The sequence below is a fragment of the Sander lucioperca genome, chromosome 24, assembly GCF_008315115.2.
Source record: "Sander lucioperca isolate FBNREF2018 chromosome 24, SLUC_FBN_1.2, whole genome shotgun sequence".
In the NCBI taxonomy this organism is placed as follows: domain Eukaryota; kingdom Metazoa; phylum Chordata; class Actinopteri; order Perciformes; family Percidae; genus Sander; species Sander lucioperca.
The window spans coordinates 8211587-8233637 of NC_050196.1; the positions used below are offsets into that span (position 1 = coordinate 8211587).

Below are 22051 nucleotides of genomic sequence, written 5' to 3' on the forward strand. Positions count from 1 at the left end.
TCAAGTGCATTATCATGATTATAAAATCAGGAAACTCCTAAAAGAAACCAAAAGGAAACTCTAAGCATTGCCATCTATTCTTATTAAACCAGTACTTTCACTTTGTTACTTTTAAAGTACATTTTGCTGATAATGCTTCTGCACTTTTATGATTTTAAATGAAGGACTTTTACTTGTAATGGAGTATTTTCTTTATATTGTTGTATTAGTACTTTTACTTTAGTAAAAAGATCTCAATACTTCTACCACAACTGGTGGCAGTCTATTGAAAGACTACAATGCAGGAAGTGCCCCAATATAAGGGATAGTCCACATCAAGAGAACACAGAGAGTAATAAACATACTGACCCATTTAAAAAGCACAATTCCCCAAAATGTGAATATGCAATTCTTTTACTGTAGATTAATTACTGGCAAGTAACAATGGTATTATAGTACTTTTAGTATTTTTTTTTTTCTTTTAGGAAAAACACATTCTAGAGCCAATAGGGTGAATGTGTGGTTAGACTATTTTATATTTTTGTTATAGTATTCACCATGGGATACAGATGGACTGTTTTCGGTTACAGCAGACGGTCATTATTATTCTGTTTTTCTGCTTTCTCTCTCTACCTCACTGCCTTCTCCACAGCTGTAAATCCAAAGTGGCAATGCCAAACCTGTGTGTGTGTGTGTGTGTGTGTGTGTGTGTGTGTGTGTGTGTGTGTGTGTGTGTGTGTGTGTGTGTGTGTGTGTCTGTGTGTGCAAAGCTACACAGGAGGGAGAGGAGGGGAATGTGTTAGTTTGTGCACGTTTCAATATTCACACAAATGTGCATGTGTATACACAGCAGGTCCAATATGCTAATGGGTTTCTTCTATAGGCAGCAGTAACTTCATTATTTACACCAGTTAGATCATTAATATGAAAAACAGTGTTGCCAATTTGCTCCCAGTGCTGTATACCGTTCTGAACTCATTCCAGAGCTGTTTGTGCTTCTCTATTCTGTTTCATCCATGTTATGCAGAATGAAGTGTCAGTGTTGTTTTCGCTGTGCGAGGCTGCTAGATTCCTGTTCCTGTTTTGTCATCATGTCCACCTATTTAGGATGTTTGCTGGTAATATTGGACTTATATTCATCAGGAGGCTAGAAATATGATTGAATTAGATGAATTATATTGTTGCTCCATGTCTGCTGGATGTGTAACACATTTGCCATGACAACTTTATAAGGTGATTATTTGTCAGTGTTGTGTTTAAAGCAATGAATGTTGTTTATGGATATGCTGTTCAGCTTCTTGCTGCTCCCCAAACTGTTCAGTCTTTGGGTCACACTCCATCTTTCACTTGATGCTGTGTGACTTGTTTGCCCACGGGGGCGGTTTAATATGGGGATAATTGCAGTGTTTAATCATAATGTAGCACTAGGCTGCCCTCCTTCATCATGTTCCTCTTCATAAAAGCTGTCTGGCTCGCTATTAAATTCTGGATGTCTAATATCTCCCTCAGAAATAAAAAGCCCTTTCTCACCTTCCGCTCATAATGCTACAACAACAAATAGACCAAAAATAAGTCTTAGAACTTATGACATGCACCTACAACACCAAAACAAATTCCTTGTAGGTGTAAAAAACTTACTTTTCTGATTTCTGATTCTAAACGCTTAAAAAAGCACTTCATGGTCTTACTCCAGTGTATTTTCTAAATTGTATGCCCCTATACACAAACTCTCTTTAAAATCGGTAACAACACCCTACAGTTTTCTGCGTTATTGTGTAGCTTTTTATTAAGGTGCCATTAAATCCCTGAGTCTCCAACATGTCTTTCATCATCTTAGATATGAGACGTGAACTTTTCCCAGTAAAAAAGCTTGCTGATCTCCATTACTTACTATGGGAATGGCCATGGCGTAGGTTAGTTAACACACCATCTTCTTCTTGCTTCGCATGGTAGTAGACGGCGGTTTCTGAGTCACTTTACTGCCGGAATCTAGGAGGGCTTCTATGGTTTGGAGTCCAAGACAGAGAAGCCCTTTAAGATTCAGGTAGCAAAATGACTCACTCAGACTGCAGGCCCAACAGGAGGCTTGAGCCAAACCCACAAGCTCCAAGCAATGATGTACTTACCTACTTATTTAACCTTGTTCTGAGCAGATCTCTCAAAAGAGGGAGTGTGGAAAATGGATAGATGGATGGAGCCAGTCCTCCCATAGCATCTCATTGTGGGAATGGGTGCTCTCCATGGTGCTGAACCTCAGTGGTGTCGGCTATGTGATATAGGGTGTGTTTGGCATGTATTGCATTATATATTCTTATGGTTTAATTATCTAATATGTACATTTTGAATGTCAATATATCAGCACAAACTAAAATATATATCCTGATCATTTTAATTGCCTTTCACCACAATGGGTTTTTGATGGCTGGGATTGATAGTTTGATTGTTTTTGCCAAAGCAGCTCATTTCCGTTTTTGGGGCAAAATCTTTCGATTTTCATTCCAAAAAAATCCTAAATTTGTTATAAATACACACACTTTAACAAAAACATGTTGGTTGTTTTTTATTCTTTACCCAGAATGGCCAGCACAGTGTTGTCCTTCAGTACTTCCATGGAGCCTGAACATACGAAGTAGATAGCCTGGAGGGCGTCACCCTGACGTATGAGGAACTCCCCGGGAGCGCAAAAGGAGGTCTTGATGATGAGGGAGAGGGAGCGCAGACACCCCCTGCTGGCCGATTCAAAGAGCGGCAGCTGCAGCAGCTCATTATTCAGATGCATGGCGATGTCGGCCCTTAGCTCATCTGGGAAGTCCTTCAGCAGCTGTGGAGGGAATGAGAAGGACACACTCTGTATATCCCCTCTGCAGTGAAACAATGCTACACAAAACACAATTCTGAAACTATGGATGAATACCTATCTCTCTCTTAGTGGCTTCTTTCCTTTGTGTGTCATCATTTGAATGTGACTGTGTGGGAAAGTGGAGGTTAAATTAAAAGGCAAAATTAAACTTTTCCCACATAGTCACAACTAACTGATACATGCGTGACAGTTTCTGGATCAGCTTTTTTTTTCATTTTGTACATTTACTCAAAGGTCATTCATTATAGCAAATGCAACAGCTCTCTATATACTATACTATACCATATTATACAGTGAATTCCCACTGTATTTGCGGGTAGCAAAGCAAAAATCTTTGCAGGGGAAAGTTGTGGGTTAGTACCTTAGTATAAGCGTCATTTCCCCATCATGTTATCTCTTTAAAAAAGGATTATGTAGATTTAAAGCCATGGTAAAACACATCAAGAGTGAGTTTAGTGTCTATGAGGTCATTAATCCATGAAATTAGGCTAGCTGCCCCAGTTTGATAGAATCCAAAACAAAACCCAAATCCTCTCATGACTTTGAACAGTTTCTTTAGGGAAAGTCGCAGAATTTGCACTTTCAATTTTAGAAGCCAAGCAAAGTTGATCCCATTGTAACGGACAAGGTCAACCCAAGCCAGAGAGGTCATATACCCATCTCTGAAAGGCAAAGGAAGAGTCGGACATTCTCAGAAATACGCTCGTTTGCCATCTAGAGTAACGTCACGCCATCGTATGTTCACATTCTCCTGTGGCAAAGGCATTTAATCACTTATTCCTGACGCAGCGAGTCCCTCTTACCTCGCTGACGTCGATACCGTTGTTGACAGACCAGGTCGTCTGGAAACATTCCATCATGCGTTGCTCAAGGGCTTTGGGCAGCCGGTGCACCCGGATAAAGTCCTTCAGGTCCTTGGTGCGGGTGTGGTAGAGGGAGCGCCGTGAGTACATCCTCTGGATGATGGCAGTCACATTACCAAACACTACAGCATGCATTAATGCTACAGACAAAGAGACAAAAGCACCAAGAAAAGCTTAAAGGATTTCTGCCATAATTCAGTTATAGGGTAACTGTACTATTTCTTTACAAAATGGGCAGTTAAAGGTTTTGGGTCGATTCAAACTGCTTTAATTACTGTGTAAGTGGCTGCTCTGGTCAAAGGTAGAAAAATACATCTACACATGATCGGCGGTAGATTTGCTTTGCACCACTGTAAGCCCTATGGACAGAGCAATGCCTTGGGTCCACCTGAGGTGTTGTGCCTTGCTCGGATTTTGCGCCACGATGCTGCAGATTCAAACTGTTTGTCGGTGACCTGTCAATGTGACTTTAAGGAGGATAATTGACAGTGCCATCATCTGTGTTAATTAAACTACATAACTCACAAACATCTTTGCTAGCCTGATTTTTAGCCATGTCAGTGATGTGGTCAGTGATCAGTTTGTCTGCTCAGTCACTTTGGTTCAGATTGGAATTTTCACAAGTGAATAGAAAATCCTATTAGTGAGAAATTGTGTATTTTAAGTTTCCACAGACAACAAAGTATGACTGCTTTGGTGTTGTGTTAATCCCACCTCCAATCAGCATGGTGCAGATGGAGAAGATCTTCTCAGAGTCTGTGTTGGCTGAGACGTTGCCGAAGCCCACGCTGGTCAGACTGCTCAGAGCAAAGTACAGCGACGTCACATAGGAGCTCCTGACGGACGGGCCGCCGCTCAGTGTCGTCCCTGAGCCGCTGGGCGTCCTCGCTCTGGTCCTAGTGCCATTCCATTGGCCTAAACCCAGCAAACCCGCCCCAGTCAGCGGCTCCAACCCCGAGCCGTTCCACTGGCTGGAATTGGTCAGTCCTGCTGTCATGGTGCCTTGAGGCGAATCAGAGACTCCCAACAGGGAGGTCAGCGGTGCCAGGAAGTATGGCGTTCCCAAGCGTTTGGCCAGTTCATGAAGCCAGCCTGGAGGGAGGAGGGGCAGTCCAGAAGAGTTTGTCAGTTTAATGAGATCCGATGTTAGATTATTTTACTAGAAGGCTTCATTAGCAGTGGTAACAAGGCTGGAACGGCAGATTCATTATTTCTGTGTTGGTGTTTGTGTATTTGGAAGCAGTACAGGCCAGACACTGCACACTAGCTTATAACGTCAGCTTTTATTTGAATTCATGCACGGTGCCTATTATCTTTTCTAAATTTGTCTGTCTGAGATTTTTGTTCTGATTATATTCTTCATTGTTTAACCCTTTTGGACTCAGACCCCATTGTAATGGACATCTAATGTTTATGGTCTCAGCCAATATAATGATACTGTTTTAAAATAAACAACTTTGGACTTTGATTAAATAGACTCTAACTAACCAATACGTGCCAAGTTTTGACATTTAATTTGTCAGAGGACTGAGTAGGGTATGACAAGACCAGCATGGCAGCCAGACAAAACAAGAAGTAGAGTAAGGAAAATGTTGTACAGTATATTACCATTTATATACAGGACTACGTTTCCATTTGTAATCAATATTGCAACCTCTAGGAGAAGTGAATGCTGTTGTAATGAATTTCCATCTGAGGAATAAAAACCCTGTGTAATTGTACATGGATATAGCATTCATATAGTGCAGTGTTTCTCAACGGGGGTGATACAGCCCCCCAGGGAGCGTTCAGAGGATGGTGGGGGGCGCTGGAAGCAATATTGTGGAAAGGGGGAATCGTTGAGGTGCCTTTGGGGGGCATTTGTTTTTAAGGCGAGTTTACACCAAAGGTTCACAACAATAGGAGTTTACACTTTAAACTACTTGCAAAAAACAGTGTACTGCAACATTAAAACCTGCCAGGCGGTAAGGGACCTGAATAATGGATAGGGGGGTGCTGGTCCCAAAAAGGTTGAGAACCACTGATATAGTGCTTTTCAAGCTGAGAAGGACAAAGCCTTAAAAGCCTCTCATTCACCCATGGACACATACTCGTTAACCAAGAATAATGGAGCGCTGCCGTGCTCATCGGAAGCAGTTTAGGGTTCGATGTTTCCCTCAATTACCAACCCTACAATTAATGTACAACCCGCTGTTCCACCTGAGCCGCCGCCGCCCCATGTCCATCTGTGTATCAGTGAAGGCCCTTTCTGTATATCTTTCCACCACTGTTTGAATGGTCTCCTCCTGTCTCATTCCAAGTTGCTGACTTAAACAGGATAGCCACCATCACCTAAAGCACCTCACAGTATTGTTGGTGTTTGGCACTAGTGAGCACAGTAGGAGGGGAGACAGATCACCATAATTAGAAGTGTTTTCTCAGTAAAAGGACACAGACCACACACTTGAGTGTATACAAGCACGTCTCAAACTCTGGATTGGGTTCAAATGATACAGATTATATTTGCTTTGTTCTTCGTCTTTCCATCCATTAAAATCATTCCATGAAGTTGCAACACACAGGACTTCACGACACACACAGACACAAACCTATATCCCAGGAGGTGGGGCTATTATTTTCGATCTCGCTGCGTCCGATGAGGTACCAGACGCAGGCCATCCAGTGGCCCAGCAGGGCGAACGTGGACATGAGCAGGGTGAGGACTACGGCGCTGTACTGGGAGTAACGGTCCAGCTTCTGTAGGAGGCGCAAGAGGCGGAGGAGGCGCACCGTCTTCAGCAGGTGAACCCCAAAGTTCTGGGAGACAGAGGAGTCATACATTCGAAGGTATGAACACATCTAACACAAGATTGGTCATTAGGATGGGATTAGTTACTCCTGGAGAGGTACAGCAGACTTTAAACCAGAATTATATTTCAGGGTTTAATTTTAAAAGTTGCCCTATTGTATAGTAATTGGAAATCGCTCATGCACACTGAGAATTTCAATCAGGCATCTTGACAGTGAGCCGTGACACTGGGGGGACCTGCCCCATGATCTCACTCACAGTGCAGAAAAACCGTCAAAGGTTGCTCCGTAGATTGTCTAAATCTTGTAGCTCATATGGGATTAAAAATACTTTCGCTTAAAAAAGTTGCAGCTTTTACCGGAAAAGCCACTCAGAGAAAACCACTGCCATTATGGTCCTCGACTGAAAATATCCCTGTCGTACTGAAGTAAAAATGACCTCATCAAACATAGTTCCTTTATTGATTTCCTTCCTCGCCTCTGCATTAACTGAGGTTGCAATTCCCTGCTTGTTTCGGAGCCCAATAAGTGGTGTTTTAATTGAAGCATCTCTGGATTCAACCCAGATTAATTACACCCCACTCAGATAGGATTTCATTAATCTACATATCTAGATATGGATCCATTCAGGCAAATTAATTCAGTAGAGAATGAACAGGTGTATAACATCTCTGCCTCACTCCAGTGTTAATCACAGACACAAATACCTACTATTTCTGAGCAGATTCACTAGTCCAGTTAAATCCATTACACCAACATCTAGCTCGCAACATCATTTTGTTTTCGAACACTTTGTGACCCTGTCAGATTCAGTGATCCAGTATCTATCGTACTGTATCTGTTACACAGCCAGAAGGCTCTGCACTCAACATCATCTGGCTAATCTACTCGCCTGCACCTGTAATTTGTAGTCGACATACTTTTTTTTATCATCTTAATTAATGGTTACTCCATAATGAGTTTCTTGTTGAAGCTCAGACTCCCAGTTTCCTTCCATCGAAGCCACTACAACAAATGGTGAGAGCAGGACTTCAAGAAAATATGGAGATAAAAAACAATGTTTTGTTAACTTTCCTAAGTTTCCTTTGCCTTATCTTTGTAGTGTAACATTTGCATTTGTAGGCTCTTTCTTGGTCTTAGCGTCTGAGCGAGAATCGAACAGCAGGAGCGTGATATTGATAAAACAATGACCGATTACCACTGGCATGTATGATTTATATGTACTCTCCCAACAGTCTTATATACACAAATGTGCACACATTATACAAATATAACAAACCAAAACTGTATAGTTGTCTGTGTGCATGTGTGCGTGTGTGCGTGTGTGCGTGTGTGTGTGTGTGTGTGTGGGTGCGTGCGTGCATGCGTGTTTGTGTGTGTGAAACCCACCACACTGATATTGAAGGCGTAGAGCAGGTCAAAGGGCAAGGCGGCGATCAGATCCACAAACAGCCAAGATGTGACATAGTGAATGCAAATGCAGCGGGCGTCGTACACGACCTGACCAGACGTGCTCACGAAGGTTGTCCGGAAGTTCAGCACGATATCTGCCACACAAAGCTCACAAATGAACACGTTATATCTCATTTTTTTTGTTGTTGTTTTTTTTAAGTAAAGTTGCCTTTTTTTGTTAACATCAGACAGAGCCATGTTTCCAGTGTTTGTGCTGAGCTTCATATTCACCGCACAGACATGAGAACGGTATACAGTACAGCTTCTTCATCTCGTCAACTCTCTTCCCCCCCAAAAAAATCTAAACTTTCAAATGAAAACACCATGACAGTAAGATCCAGGTTGTGAATATATTTCCTTTAACAAGCCTTCCTCAAGGCGGGATTAGTGGACTGGGCTGCCAGAGCGGAGATGGCAGGTTGAGATACAGTAGAGAAGAAGTGGAGATTGTTAAGGAGGTTCAATTAGCATACAGCTCCTGTGTGTTAGGAGGAGATGGAGGCACTTGCATACTACGGTGCAGCTAACTGGGTCAATTAAGAGAGACGGAGAGGTGGTTTCAGAGCTGCTTGATTTGATTATGTAAACCAGGAGGGGGTTACCCCTTAAACTGATTAGAAGAAAGTGGAAAAATTATGCTTAAATGGGTAGTAGCAACATAGGAGGACATATTTTTTCTTGTTAAGACAACAAGCATTGCCCTGAGTAGCTAAAGCCTGATATAGTTTATTCCTACAATACCAGATAAAAAAATCATGTAAACAACGTATATAAAGCATGTGAAAGAAGCCTTACCGATGATAAAAAGTATCTCCACCAAGATGTCGCTGACACTTGGAGGGTTACGTGCCGCTGAGGCGCCGTCCTCTCGTATCTCCACAGCAGTGAAGCAGACGTTGTAGGGAACGGTGACGGCGACGTAGAATGTGGCCAACAAGATGAGCCAATCCCAGCCAGCCTTAAACGCACCGTAGTGAAGGAGGAGGAAACGGGACTTCTGGATGTCCGCCACCTTGTACTCTGGGATCGGGTTCGCGTTGGCTCCAAGAACACTCTTGATGTGGAAACACACACGCAAACATTACTAATAAAAGACATCATTTACCAATATTAGGGTTAGATTTTTTTGTTTTTAACTGATCAATAATTGTAGCACTGACGTGTTGTGTGTGAATTCTACATAATTCAAAGGCAAATTTAAATAAATCAGTCAAACTTGGAAACGTAAACAGACAATATTCAAAAATGAGGTGCGTATGTCTCAGTCATGTCATGTATGTACAAAGTAAAGACAAAATACAAATGTCTCTCTGGTAGGGAAGTAACAATGCATTGTGAATCGGTAGGTCGATATAAATGTGTCAAGATTACAACCGATAAAACCGATAAAAAAGAAATAATTTAAATGGCCTAGGGCGTAATCTACTCATGATTTCACTTGTTTGACTGTTTTCTATTTATGTAGTAATTTTGATGTGAGATTTTTTTTTACTTTTTTATCTAATTATAATTTTTTTCATTCAATTTTTGTTATTTAAGATAAAATACAATATCAGTTGCAATTTGTTTTTTAGAGTACACATATGTTGTTTATAAAAAAGGACTATTTTTCAGTCATCTGTCTGCAGCTCATTCCGTTAAAGAAATCCTGAGAAAATCGTATTGTGATGTTAAAATCTTGAATGGTATCGAATCGTGATTTGAGTGTATCGTTACATCCCTACTCTCTGATGTTTAACTGAGCATCAACTTAACATGTTCCTTATGCCAAAGATTAAACCTGTGTTAACCATGATACCTGAACAGCTGGCCCCACAATCATTTCAAATCCGGTCCTGGGTCATTAAGATCACACTGCGAGGGCACGTTTTGTCTCCGCCCCCCGTTGCTTTAATTGACAAATTTTCATCTTATTCATTTAAAAATGTATGCAAATCAAGTTGTGTTGCAAATGAAGTCCTTGAAAACAGTTGTACTAAAGATTCCTATTTTTTTTATCTTATTTTGACACTTGCTTTCCACACCTACCTCACTTCCTGTACCTCACTTCCTTTCCTCTCCTGTCTTCACCACTGATTGGCTTTTGTTTCCACCCTAATTACCTGATTGAGTTCACCTGTTCACTCCTTATTTAAAGACTGCACTCCCGCTCAGTCAGGCTTTTCTACACCTTCACGTGGGGCGGCAGCTGGTAAGATGAGTTTTATTTTGCACCTTATTTCTTGACCGGTTTGATATTTGAATGCTAGCTTTACTTATCTAGTTACTTTATGATGAACATGTTAGAATATTGACTTTAAGTTCTAATTTCTTTTTCTTCCCAGATTCTCCAACCCATGTCTGTTCTGTTGTTTTATCATTTGCCTCACCACCTTTTTGTTGAATAAATCTTCATTGAATGGACTGAACTTCTCTGTGGCTTAATCATGCATTCTGACTGATGCCCCATGACGATGGCAATCAACCTCTAAAACGGAACCCTCCTTAAAGTGTAACTCGCCAAAATGCAACCTAGGGTCTTTTTATGAATGTACCGGAGTCAAACTTTCGTTTAAAAGCCTATTTAGGACTGAAGCGCCTCTTAAGATTTACTGTATTCTCGTTTTTCAGTCAAATGGCCTTTTGAATGGGAGTGCTAGGGGCACTTTTATGCTAGCCTCAAAATAGCCATTTTTAAAATGCTGAGAAAGCTCGACACAACATGAGACTCTGCTCCAAGTATCACTAGGGGCTCTACACCTTAACGAAAGCATTGATAACATTGTTTGTGTACCCAGAGTTTACTAAAAGGTTTTGAACAACTCACCGTAGGTCTTTTGTTTCTGGCCGCAGCCATTTTATCAGTCAAACAATTGATTTCTGATGCAACATAACAGGGAGAATAAAGATGGAAAGCTCCTAAAGCTTAGTTTCATATAAATGCACAGATTATTTCTTGTCGTTATTGAAAGTCAATATTGACCGCGTAGTTGAAAAAGGAGCCTCATATGGAGCGAGAGTTGGGCTTTAACACAGTACTTGACAAGAGTTTTCTTTCAGCAAAAGCAAGTCTGTAAGATGAATCTGCTGGCCCTTCATTATTTGCCATGGGGGTCATTGTAATCAAAAGTAAAAAGGAAAATATCTAAACAAATGCAGTAGGTCAAATCCTAACTGTGACGGAAGGTATATAGGACATGTCTCACATTGTTGATCTTCAGCTTGGTCTTGGTTTTGTCCTGTTTCTGTAGGTGTCCAGACAGCTGGTAGAGGACTGCCCGACTGCGGCGGCGCTCCATGTTGAAGCCTGCAGGGCGGCTGATGGGGCGGATCTCCAGGCCGGTTTCCTTATCTGAAGACAAGGACACAACTAAAGAGACATAGTGGCAGGAACTGCCATTGTACAAACCTGTGGTTCCCAAAGTTGGATCTAGAAATTTATTTACCAAGGTATAAGAAGTTTTATACTTGGTGACTGCTCTCAAACTCCTGTCATATCACAGATCATACACCCTGCAATGTCCTGCTACGCCATGAACTACAACTACTTCTAGTCATAGTTCCATTATCTTTATTGTGACTATTATTGCCACTGTTCATCACACCCCCAACCAGCACTGTCAGACACCGCCTACCAAGAGCCTGGGTCTGTCTGAGGTTTCTCCCTAAAAGGAAGTTTTTCCTCGCCACTGTCGCACTAAATGCTTGATCTTGGGGGGGGGGGGGATTACTGGAATTGTTGGGTCTTTGTAAATTATAGTGTGGTCTAGACCTACTCTGTAAAGTGTCTTGAGATGACTCGTTATGATTTGATACTATAAATAAATTAAATTGAAAAAGTCTGCTGATTTGTGCCCCAGCTGCAACCCACTTTTGGATAATTTCATGTGAATTATAGTGGTAATTGTAAACTGCCTCATTCTTTTTCATGCTGTCTCTTACCAATGTCAGATTCATTGTCATGGTCCACGTCCTTATTTTCTGTGACATCCTTATGTGAGACCAGGAACATAACCACTTCACTCTTCTCGTTCTTTATGGGCACGATATCCAGCAGACACCGGAACTTGGAGCCTGTTAAAGACAAGAAATTGGAATTGTACAGCCTCAATTAGAAAATATTTTTGACTGACACTGCCAGTATCAAACATGATTAAACTTGACAATATCCTCCAGCCGTCTGCTGGCTTACCACTCTTCTTGTACAGAATGATCTCAGTCTTGAACTCCCGTTGTTCATCCAGAGCTTTCTGCATCTGTGAGGTGAGGGGGTCGCTGGTCTCGCTACCATACAGGAAGTGACACATGCAGCTCTTCTGCATCAGCTCACCGCGGGCGAAGCCGGTCAGTTCACAGAACCCATCGGAGCAGTAGACTATGGGATAGAGAGACTGGACTTGGGCGTTCCCCAGGACAAAGTTACTGTCTGGTTGGGAGGAAACAGGGGAAGGTAACAGGGACAGCAAGGGAAAGGAGAAACAGAATAGGGAAGATGGTGATCAGTCTGTGCACAAGCATCCATCACTTCAATTAAAGTGGGAGCTCAAGAGATCCTTGATGTTTTAGAAGGGTCTCAGTCAAGAAACATGAACATATAACAAATCAAACCAAGCAGACATTTTAAATGGCGTCTCTTCTTTTGCTAAATTTAATGTCACTAGAGAGTAGTTCAAATCAACTAAAATCTTCTTCTGGGACCAAATGTTGGTTCACAAAGGCACAATTTGAACCTGTCATTTTTAGAACCTTCAAAGAAGGTAAAGTCCGCACAACAGCTTAATGCTCCGGGAAAATATACTTTAATAGTGCAAATAAGGCACATAACGTTTCGGCCAACAATTCGGCCTTCCTGAGGAAGTTTACCTTTTTTGAACATCATCTTTTTTTGTCCCGCACCAGCAACTACATGGATGTGCACAACATCGTCTTTTTTGAACTTTTCAGACTCTTACAATATTTTTGTCACTTTTTTTAGGTCAGTTTACTCACTAAAACCCCCGCAAACAATGTCCTCTTATTGACTAGCTGTTAAAATTCAGATGAGAGAAACTCTGAGTTGAAAACAAGAGTAGCTACTGCCATGCTAGCAGCTCGCTGGACTGTACTTAGTCTCGCATGCTAAAATAGCTAAATGCTAAAGTCAGCATGCTAACATGCTCACAATGACAATGCTACTGATTTTTAATTAGCAGGTATATCACATGTTTACCTCTTTCTCAGTTAGTTTAGCGTGTTAGCATGCTAACATTATCAGTGCAAAGGTATAACTGAGGCTAACAAGAATTAAATACGTTAGTACTAAAGGTATTTTGACCATAAACCAAAGTATTAGATTGGTTTAAATGTTGGCCGGATGGTGGCACTACATTCTAGTGCAAGTGAACACTTACAACAACAAGCAAGACACGATACATCACCTCACTGTTTTACATTATATCACTCCGCAGATCGCCAATCTCAACCAAGCAAGGCATTAGTCCACCATATTATGTAGTTCCTGATCTAAATTAACTAAATTAGGCAATCCACTAAATAAATCTTCATAAAATAAAAATCTAATCTTACATTACCATTTGCTAACAGCAACAAGTATATTGAATTGGGTACTTACATTACTTTTTCCTCTGGGTTTTTTAGCCAATGGCTGTTGCTGTAGTGGAAGTTTTACGCTGGTTAACAGGGTATACACCTTTTGTTTCCCTAGAAAAAAAGCCATTGGAACAAGACCCACTTCCTCCTCGATAACCTACTCATCTAGTACACCCACCTCATCAATTACCAAAACACCACATACGCCTACATGCTGACCTATCACTGTGATTGGTGGAAAGAAAGCGGTTTAATCATAATTCTTATTATTTATAGTTTATATTATTACTAAGACAGCAGGGTGATTATATTGCAGTTGTGAGCAGACCCTTTCAAGACGGAAAACAGTGTTGTTGCACGTCCAATCACATTCACGCAAGGTCATCACCTACAAATTCACTAAGATGTCATCCTAATTCAAAGAAAACACAATTAAAATGTCATGCACGGCTCTCTTTGCCCCCCCCACTGCGTTCATTCTGGCTTTATGTTCTCCTCTGCACATCGAAAGGCTTCGGAGTAATTCTGCTCACTTTGAAGAGCGTCTCCTCAGGGAGAATTTTACATGCTTGCTGTTTTTCAATGATAGTCACCTCATCTTCTCTTTCTCATCTTCTGCTATTGTTCTCTTCAAATCATCTTTTCTTTCTCTTTTGGTTGTCTCATGCGTCTTCCCCACCTCTCTCTACCTTTATGCCCTCCACAATATTTCCATCTTCTATTAACATTTGACTTCACAATTCTGTAAGGCTCATGCCAGATTGTGAAAGTAATTTCTGCGTGTTCACAGCCTCGGGCAATAGTTAACATAATTTTAAGGAATTAACTTTGCAAGACAGAAAGATTAAAACCAGTGGGACATTGGGATCTTGCCTATCACAATCAATATGACCCTCTCATGAGTGCTCATGTAACATATAATTGTGATATACAGTATCTGCCAGGTACCTCAAAGCACCAAACTGCCCTGTGTTCATTTCCTACTTACTTTTTGAATAAGTTTTGTTAACTTCAAAACTACATCACCAAGCTTCAGGACCACCCCTTTTTTGTGACTATACTTTTTCCTGATGACTGGAGTAAATAAAGAAAACTACATTATTTCTTATAATAGCTCAATAATAACTGTATAATGACTATATCCCCCCAATATAAGATGATGTTAAATGATTCCTGTGGAGAAGTTGGTCTGTGCAGCAGAAGTAAAAGCATGCATGTAAGCATACTGTCTGTTAGATTGCCAGAATGTGATATAAGCAGGAGCTCTGACAAATGGTCTAAGTTACGGGGACAATCTTGAATTATTCATTATGAAACTCAATAAGGTATGACAAGGGACTCACACAGCCAAGACCTTCATTCCACTGAGATGATTAAAGTCCATACATAAACGAGTCTGCGAGACTGGAGCACTCGGTTTGCAGAATGTGAGCAATAAAGGACGAGAGAGAGAAAACAGGCGAGTACATGATTGAATGAGAGAGCTAGACAGAGTGAGAGATGCATTAACTGAGACACGGAGAAAGTGAGATTGCATGATGATGAACCAGGGACAATGAACTGTTATAATTTATGTAATAATAAAGCGTGTTTGGTGTAAACGCTCCTGCCAAACCTCATCAAAGCACCACTCAGACAAGAAGAACAAACACATTATGAATCACAGTAATACAACTGACAGAATTATGTCCTGCAACATCTGTTGTGTTTAGAGTGATACATTGGCATTAAAGCCGAGGAGGAACTTCAGATGTATACACATTCAGATTGCAATTAAAGGCTGAGGCAGAAGTAATCTCATTGGTCAAGGTGAACCTCAGTGGGTGGAGCTTGACAGCCACAATTTGAAGCACAGGTTAGCTACATGTAATTTGCACATTTGCAGTAATAGTACAGTCTTTGTGGTAAGCTAAACTAGCCATCTCCTAGCTGTAGCTTCATATTTATCTTAAAAATTAAATTTATCTTAAAAAAAACTCTTAACAAAAAAAGTGAACTAGCTATTTTTGCATTATTTTTGCTGGAGAAAAAAAAGGCCTTTTAAAGGATTATTGTGCGGCTCTATTAAAGTGTCATATGTTCACAGTGAGATGTATGTCAGAATTTTTTGCAGCTACTTTTTGCTGCTTATGAGAACAAGAACTGTGGGAACAACAATAGAGCACTGTGGGACTAGAGCTGCAACACGAGTTAGGCCGTGTTACTCATACATACAGCCAGATGGATTTGTGGTGACAACAGCAGCAGTGGTGTTGACTGTGTGTGTGGCAGCAGGGGAGGGAGGCTGCACGAGTCTGAACATAAGAATAATGTAGCCGGCGATTTTGAGTGTGACAGGATATAATAGGATTTCATGAATCCCTTCTCCCAGTAAAAAGGAGAAAAAAAGGGTTGCACTTTTGAGATGAATACCTGCTACAATATAGGAATATATTAATAATAAAGAGCAGTGAGCACATTGTGTATATGTTAGTTCATTAGGCAAGCTTTTTGCTGGTGCTCTTACATTGAAGCTTTCAGAAGAAAAGGAACCAATCTCAGATGCCATTGTTAAAGATGTTATTCCAAGACCATGGGCATTAGTATGCTGCCTTCACTCTTAGATGAAAGCTTTCTAAAACATTTTGGAACCTTGCTTTAGGTATTTTTTGCATTCCATCAGCCGCATGATTGTGTTGGATGGGGTTGAGGTCAGATCACTGCTCGGGCCAGTGAAGATCTTCCACATCATTTCTTTATGGACCTGGCTTTGTGCACGGGAAACATTGTCATGCTGAAACAGCATATGACTGTTTCACTTCATTGTTCAGCATGGCATTGTGTTTAACGTTAGCTGACTTCTAGGAGGGGGGGGGGCTTCTTTTGTTGTCTTTTGCCGTAACCAGTCAATAGCCAGTGACTCATCTGTTTGCAAATGTCATTTCAGTCAACACAGAAGCTGCAGAATGAAATCATATGCTGATTTACAAAAACCTGTACAATCTCCGCCATGCATCCATTACTATTTGTTGCCATCGTAGTGGACATTTTTCTATTGCTATTTTTCAAGCACAGTATGTGGATATTTTGTGGTCATGGAGAATAGCATATACTGTATACTAATTAGAATATAACTACAAAATGAAGTATGTTCTTATGACCACAGCACAGGATTACATCATTACTGCACTTTAAATATCAATAAAATATGAGGGACGCAGCAGTGTATCTTTTGCACCTGGATGTGCAATGTTTTTTGCTTCCACACTGTGTACAAGGTTGCAGTGTTCATATGTATATATGTATATATATTAGTAAGGAAAATAAGAACATGGCATAAAGCAAGAGTCTTTGGGAGGGAAACATGAACATTTCCCTCCCAAAGACGTGATCTTGTTTAGAGTTCCTGTGCTCCATAATTTTCCTTCTATACTCTTGCTTTATGCCGTGTTCTTATTTTCCTCACTTGTACTCATTTTCTGCACATTCCCCAGGCGCAAGGCAGGCCTGTCACATCCACACTGCAATCTAGGTGTAATAACATGTGAGCTGAAACTACAAAACCACTCAGACTCAGCCCCTGAGCAGCTTAGGGAACCCCTATAAACCCTGGTGCTGATAACACTGACAGCGACAGCCCGCCATAATACTGTACATTCACCACCGTGCACACAATGTAAGCCAAACACACACACACACACACACATTCCACACATGTTTGTTTATGGCACTAAAGACACAGGGTTCAAAATATCAAAATACTGTATATTGAAAACTGTGTGCACAGCAACATTCTGTACTTGTAATGTTTCAAAAAGTCCTCTGGGGTATGTTGTTGGTATATGGTAATGCTAATGTCAGTATGCTAACAAGCTAAAATATTTATTTCTTAAAAATGATTTATTTATTCAATACTAGTCATCTATGATCCATTTATAACATCACATAAATAGAGGATGGCTGAGAAAAAAACATGACATTTCAAAGTAAGAGTGTGGGAAAAAAGGAGATGAGCACTGATGGCTGGATGATTCCTGCATGCAGGGTTATTTGTTAAACCACCTCTCTTATGTGTTTCCTAAACCTGGACTAAAAACACATTTTCACTCTGCATTATCTTCAAAACTTATAGCCCACAGCTTTGTGCCAGAACTCTTCTGATAAGACACACACAAAAATCTGTCACTCTGAAGTCACTCCCCTGTCTCATTTTCGCTCACTTCTATAGACTTTTTTTTCTTACTAGAGAAGATGTATGGCCCAAAACTACTATACTAACAAATAATATACTTACATATCTTGATATGTATTAAGCTGGCATTCATTTGTGCTCTTCTGTATCTGCATTTAAGCCCTTTAGTTGCAGCCATAGCTAAGCTTCATCTTCTGGGCCGAAGTGATTTAATTAAAATCTCTTCCTATAAATATGTATGTCGTGCATTGAGATATCTCTGGGTTAAAAATGATCTCCAACTGAAGCTTTCTACCGCAATGTCAGGGGGAAAAAAAGGGGGAAAAACTAGAAAGATTTCCCTGGAGTCTCCTTGGTTATTGTGCTGCATTAATGTTGTATGGCAAAGATGGAAGATCCCAGCATCAGTCCTGAAAATCCTTTTCTGCTCTGCTGGTTTTTAGTACTTGAGAACAGTCACAACGAACATGCTCGGTATCAGTATTCTGTTATTAAGTGTACACAATGACAAATCAAAAACAAAGGTTTGGTCACAGTGAGACTCAAAGTGCCGCCCTCGGTGCTTCGGACTTGGCATTTCTCAACTTGCACTGTTTTTCCTGCTATTGTTTTGAGTCATTAGTATGATGATTTAATAGCATCACAATCACAGTATTTCCCAGTCCATTTTGCATGCTGTGTTTTAGTCTTTTTTATCTCATATCAACTACCAGCTCTACAGTTATTTGGTTGGAAAAGCTCCTCATTAAAATTTCCCCGCTGTGTATTTCACCACAACAGTGTGATCATGAATGAAGAGCTCAACATGAGCATCCAGACTTTATTTTCTCACACCAAGCATGAGGAAGTGCTGGGCATTCATCTCTCTATAACCAGCAAAAGTTTCATCCATTCACCGTCTTTTGGTTCAGATTAAATTATCCTTTTATACAAACAGACATGAGTATATTACAGTATGTGCTTATGCGTAATTAGGGTTCATTAAGATCTAAAACTGCTGTGATCTGTGAGCAAGAGGAACACTGATAGTGGTCTCTGTTGGTGAGCTGCTGGAAAGGAGGAGCCGACTGATTGTCAAACATCAGAGTCAAGAGGGGAAATGTGTATTCAATCCTGGTTGTGAAACGGTGGACCAGCTATCTTCTTAGGCTTGCAAGGACACACACTGGAGGGCCTGTGGGAGTTATCCATATGTGCTTTGTGCACCGTGTCCCTCTGGGAATGGGTGCTCCGGGAATATAGAGTGTGGGGGCTGCTACTCTGTGACATTTGATCTTATTATGACCAGCCATTCTCAGTAGAAACTCAAGTCGTGTTTGTGATTTTCATGGACAGAATACGAAGGCAAAGCCAAGGAGCGGACAGTATTTTAAACAAAAGTTTATTTGTTGGCTATGTTAATCATTATTCTCTGGGCAGTTCTCAGGTGAGATGACTATTACTTTGTGAAGCAAAAGGAGAAAAACTCCTCAAGTCTTCAATCCCTGCTCAACCAAGAGAGTCCTGTGTTTTTTTCGCCCAGCAGTTTTCCTTGGATTAGGGTGGCACCTAAATCATGGTTGCAGCTGTCGCCGTGGTCCTGCTCTGCGCCCAGCTAGGCCCTGCTAGGCCCTGCTAGGCCCTGATAGGCCCTGCTAGGCCCTGCTACACCCTGCTACGCTCTGCAGTGCTCTGCTACGTCCTGCTACGCTCTGCAGTGCCCTGCTACGTCCTGCTACGCCCTGCTACGTCCTGCTACGTCCTGCTACGTCCTGCTATGCCCTGCTACGCTCTGCAGTGCTCTGCTACGTCCTGCTACGCCCTGCTACGTCCTGCTACGTCCTGCTATGCCCTGCTACACCCTGCTACGCTCTGCAGTGCTCTGCTACGTCCTGCTACGCCCTGCTACGCCCTGCTACGTCCTGCTACGTCCTGCTATGCCCTGCTACACCCTGCTACGCTCTGCAGTGCCCTGCTACGTCCTGCTACGTCCTGCTACACCCTGTAACGCCCTGCAGTGCCCTGCTGCACCATGAACTACTACATCTACTAGTTCTAGTCATAGTTCCATTATCTTTATTGTGACTATTATTGCAACCCCAACCGGCACCGTCAGACACCGCCTACCAAGAGCCTGGGTCTGTCCCAGGTTTCTCCCTAAAAGGGAGTTTTTCCTCGCCACTGTCGCACTAAATGCTTGCTCCTGGGGTAATTACTGGAATTGTTGGGTCTTTGTAAATTATAGAGTGTGGTCTAGACCTACTCTATCTGTAAAGTGTCTTGAGATAACTCTTGTAATGATTTGATACTATAAATAAAATTGAATTGAATTGAATTGAACTGTGTCTAATGGATCTCCTGCAGCCAGCCTGCACACCGAAGCTGCCAGGCTTCCGATCAGATACAGGGAAGTGCAATCTGGTCCACTTTCAGATTAGAGTAGAGCTGACCACTGTTGACAACGAATGAAAAATTAAAATTGAATTAAAGCTATCTCACGAAACATTGTCTTCAGGGGACACACAGGACACATCAAATACCTCCAGACGCCACTGTAGGTGACGGAGCACACGCAGCTCTGTTTCAGAAAGGAGACAGATCCCACTCTGATTCCTCGTATTTCCTTCATCCACACATTCTATCTGCTGCTCAGCCCTGCCTGTTAGTTTGTGCCTTCGGGACTGTGTTATGCAACCGTGTTAAGCTATAATAACTGCAGTTTGCATATTGACTGACAGCGATTTCTGTGTAGGTTTACATGGGCTCAATTCACAGACTGATGTGTAAGGTTTTGTAATGAATTGTGTGTGAAAACAGGTGAATAATAATTACAGTATACATGTACAGTAGGTTGGATAAGAGTCTGTCAAACTGTCACAGTGCTGCACACACAATTATGCAGGAATATGTGTTATTGTGATGGTTTTCATTAAACAACTGAATGTCAGATATTTTGTAAAGTAGTTCAGGTGCCACTTCTACTTTATGAATTATCTATGTTGTCTTTGGTAGCCGATGTATTCATATAGCCTACTTTACAGTTTTTTTCAACTGCTTACACACAAAATCTTTTCATGTCACACGATTTTTGAAACCTCTCACTCAAAGTGCAAAATTACACAGCAAATCTCCAAAACCATAAGCTATTTCTCAGCCATTTACTCAGTTTTCAATTGCATAAAACACTTTTTTCAAAACACTACACACACTCTCTACCTAAGACACAAAGATCTAACAGGAAGTGACTTGCTTTCCTTTTCTAAACACAACCAATCAAAATGCTACACTTATTTACCAGGGCACGCACACACACACACTCCTCACATGTGCAAACACATTATGTCATAACTGAACACTAACCAATCACTGCTTTAGTATAGGCCTATACATAGGTCATAGGTCAGATTACCTGTTTTGAACAATGGAGGCCAACAATAGACAGAGAGCAAGGGGAGGAGGAGGGACAGACAGGGGACGACAACGAGGAGGAGGAGGAGGAGGAGGAGGAAGAGGGGGAGGGAAGAAGAGGAAGGAGAGCCATCTCTGATGAGATCAGGGCTACACTTATTCATCATGTGATCAACCACGGATTGACCATGAGAAAAGCCCATCTTGAGTAGCTTTACAATGGCGTCCATATTGCATGTAACTATCTAAGGACTATTTCACCACGACACACAAGCACGCACAAACACACACAACACACACACACACATACACACACACACACACACATATTCTTTATTCTAAAAATGATACCTTTGGTTTACATATGTTTGTAGTTTTGTTTTCTTGTTTCATGCTGCTGTATACAACACTGTGCTACTCTTACAAACGTAATGTTTTGTCCAATAAATATTTTCTGTTTTACTGTAACATTACATTGTTTTTTACAGTGCACTTTTCAACCACTCTTAGCAGATAACTTTCACTCTAGAACATTGTAAATGTAGATATAGGCCTATGAAAGACAAAAGAGCTTTAGATTTAGAACAACAGTGTGTACATGGTATATCCAAAAGTTTACTATTATGAAAAAAGTGTTTGCCATTTGATGCAAATGCTTCATTTTGAGATGTGTTTATGGTATTTAGAATGCAGAGTTTCATTGTGAAGGAGATGTGAGGCATTTTGCATTTTGTGTGTGCAGTTTTGGGAATTGTGTGTAGAGTTTTGAAAAAAGGAGACATAGTTTTGAAAACGTGTGTAAGCAGTTGGAAAAAACTGTAAATTAAAAAAAAACTAGTCTGTGCTAATTTAATTTAAAATATGCTTGGGAAAACACTAAAGCGCAGTGTCAGCTGACATGATAAGGGCCTTAAGGTGGGTCCTTATTTATTGCCTGATCTTGAGGGCCAGTCTTGAAAAAGGGCCCCTGCTTCTAATTTCAGG

At 41.1% G+C, this 22051-nt stretch overlaps 1 protein-coding gene and 1 long non-coding RNA gene across 3 annotated transcripts in view; one reads left to right on the forward strand and one right to left on the reverse strand.

The window, feature by feature from the left end:
* LOC116044766 (potassium voltage-gated channel subfamily H member 8-like) overlaps positions 1-22051 on the reverse strand; it is a 31680-nt gene that overhangs the window by 8459 nt on the left and 1170 nt on the right. For both annotated transcript variants that reach the window (XM_031292229.2, XM_031292230.2), the window contains exons 2-10: positions 12113-12346; positions 11863-11994; positions 11127-11272; positions 8737-8995; positions 7879-8036; positions 6291-6498; positions 4417-4794; positions 3643-3842; positions 2551-2800 (exon numbers count right to left, since the gene is read on the reverse strand). In XM_031292229.2, coding sequence (XP_031148089.1) covers positions 2551-2800; positions 3643-3842; positions 4417-4794; positions 6291-6498; positions 7879-8036; positions 8737-8995; positions 11127-11272; positions 11863-11994; positions 12113-12346 — 1965 coding nt within the window. The remainder of the gene's footprint in view (positions 1-2550; positions 2801-3642; positions 3843-4416; positions 4795-6290; positions 6499-7878; positions 8037-8736; positions 8996-11126; positions 11273-11862; positions 11995-12112; positions 12347-22051) is intronic.
* LOC118494484 lies at positions 10281-20422 on the forward strand. The gene is made up of 3 exons (XR_004896640.1): positions 10281-10432; positions 18625-18633; positions 20412-20422. It is a non-coding gene; the product is annotated as an uncharacterized LOC118494484 (long non-coding RNA).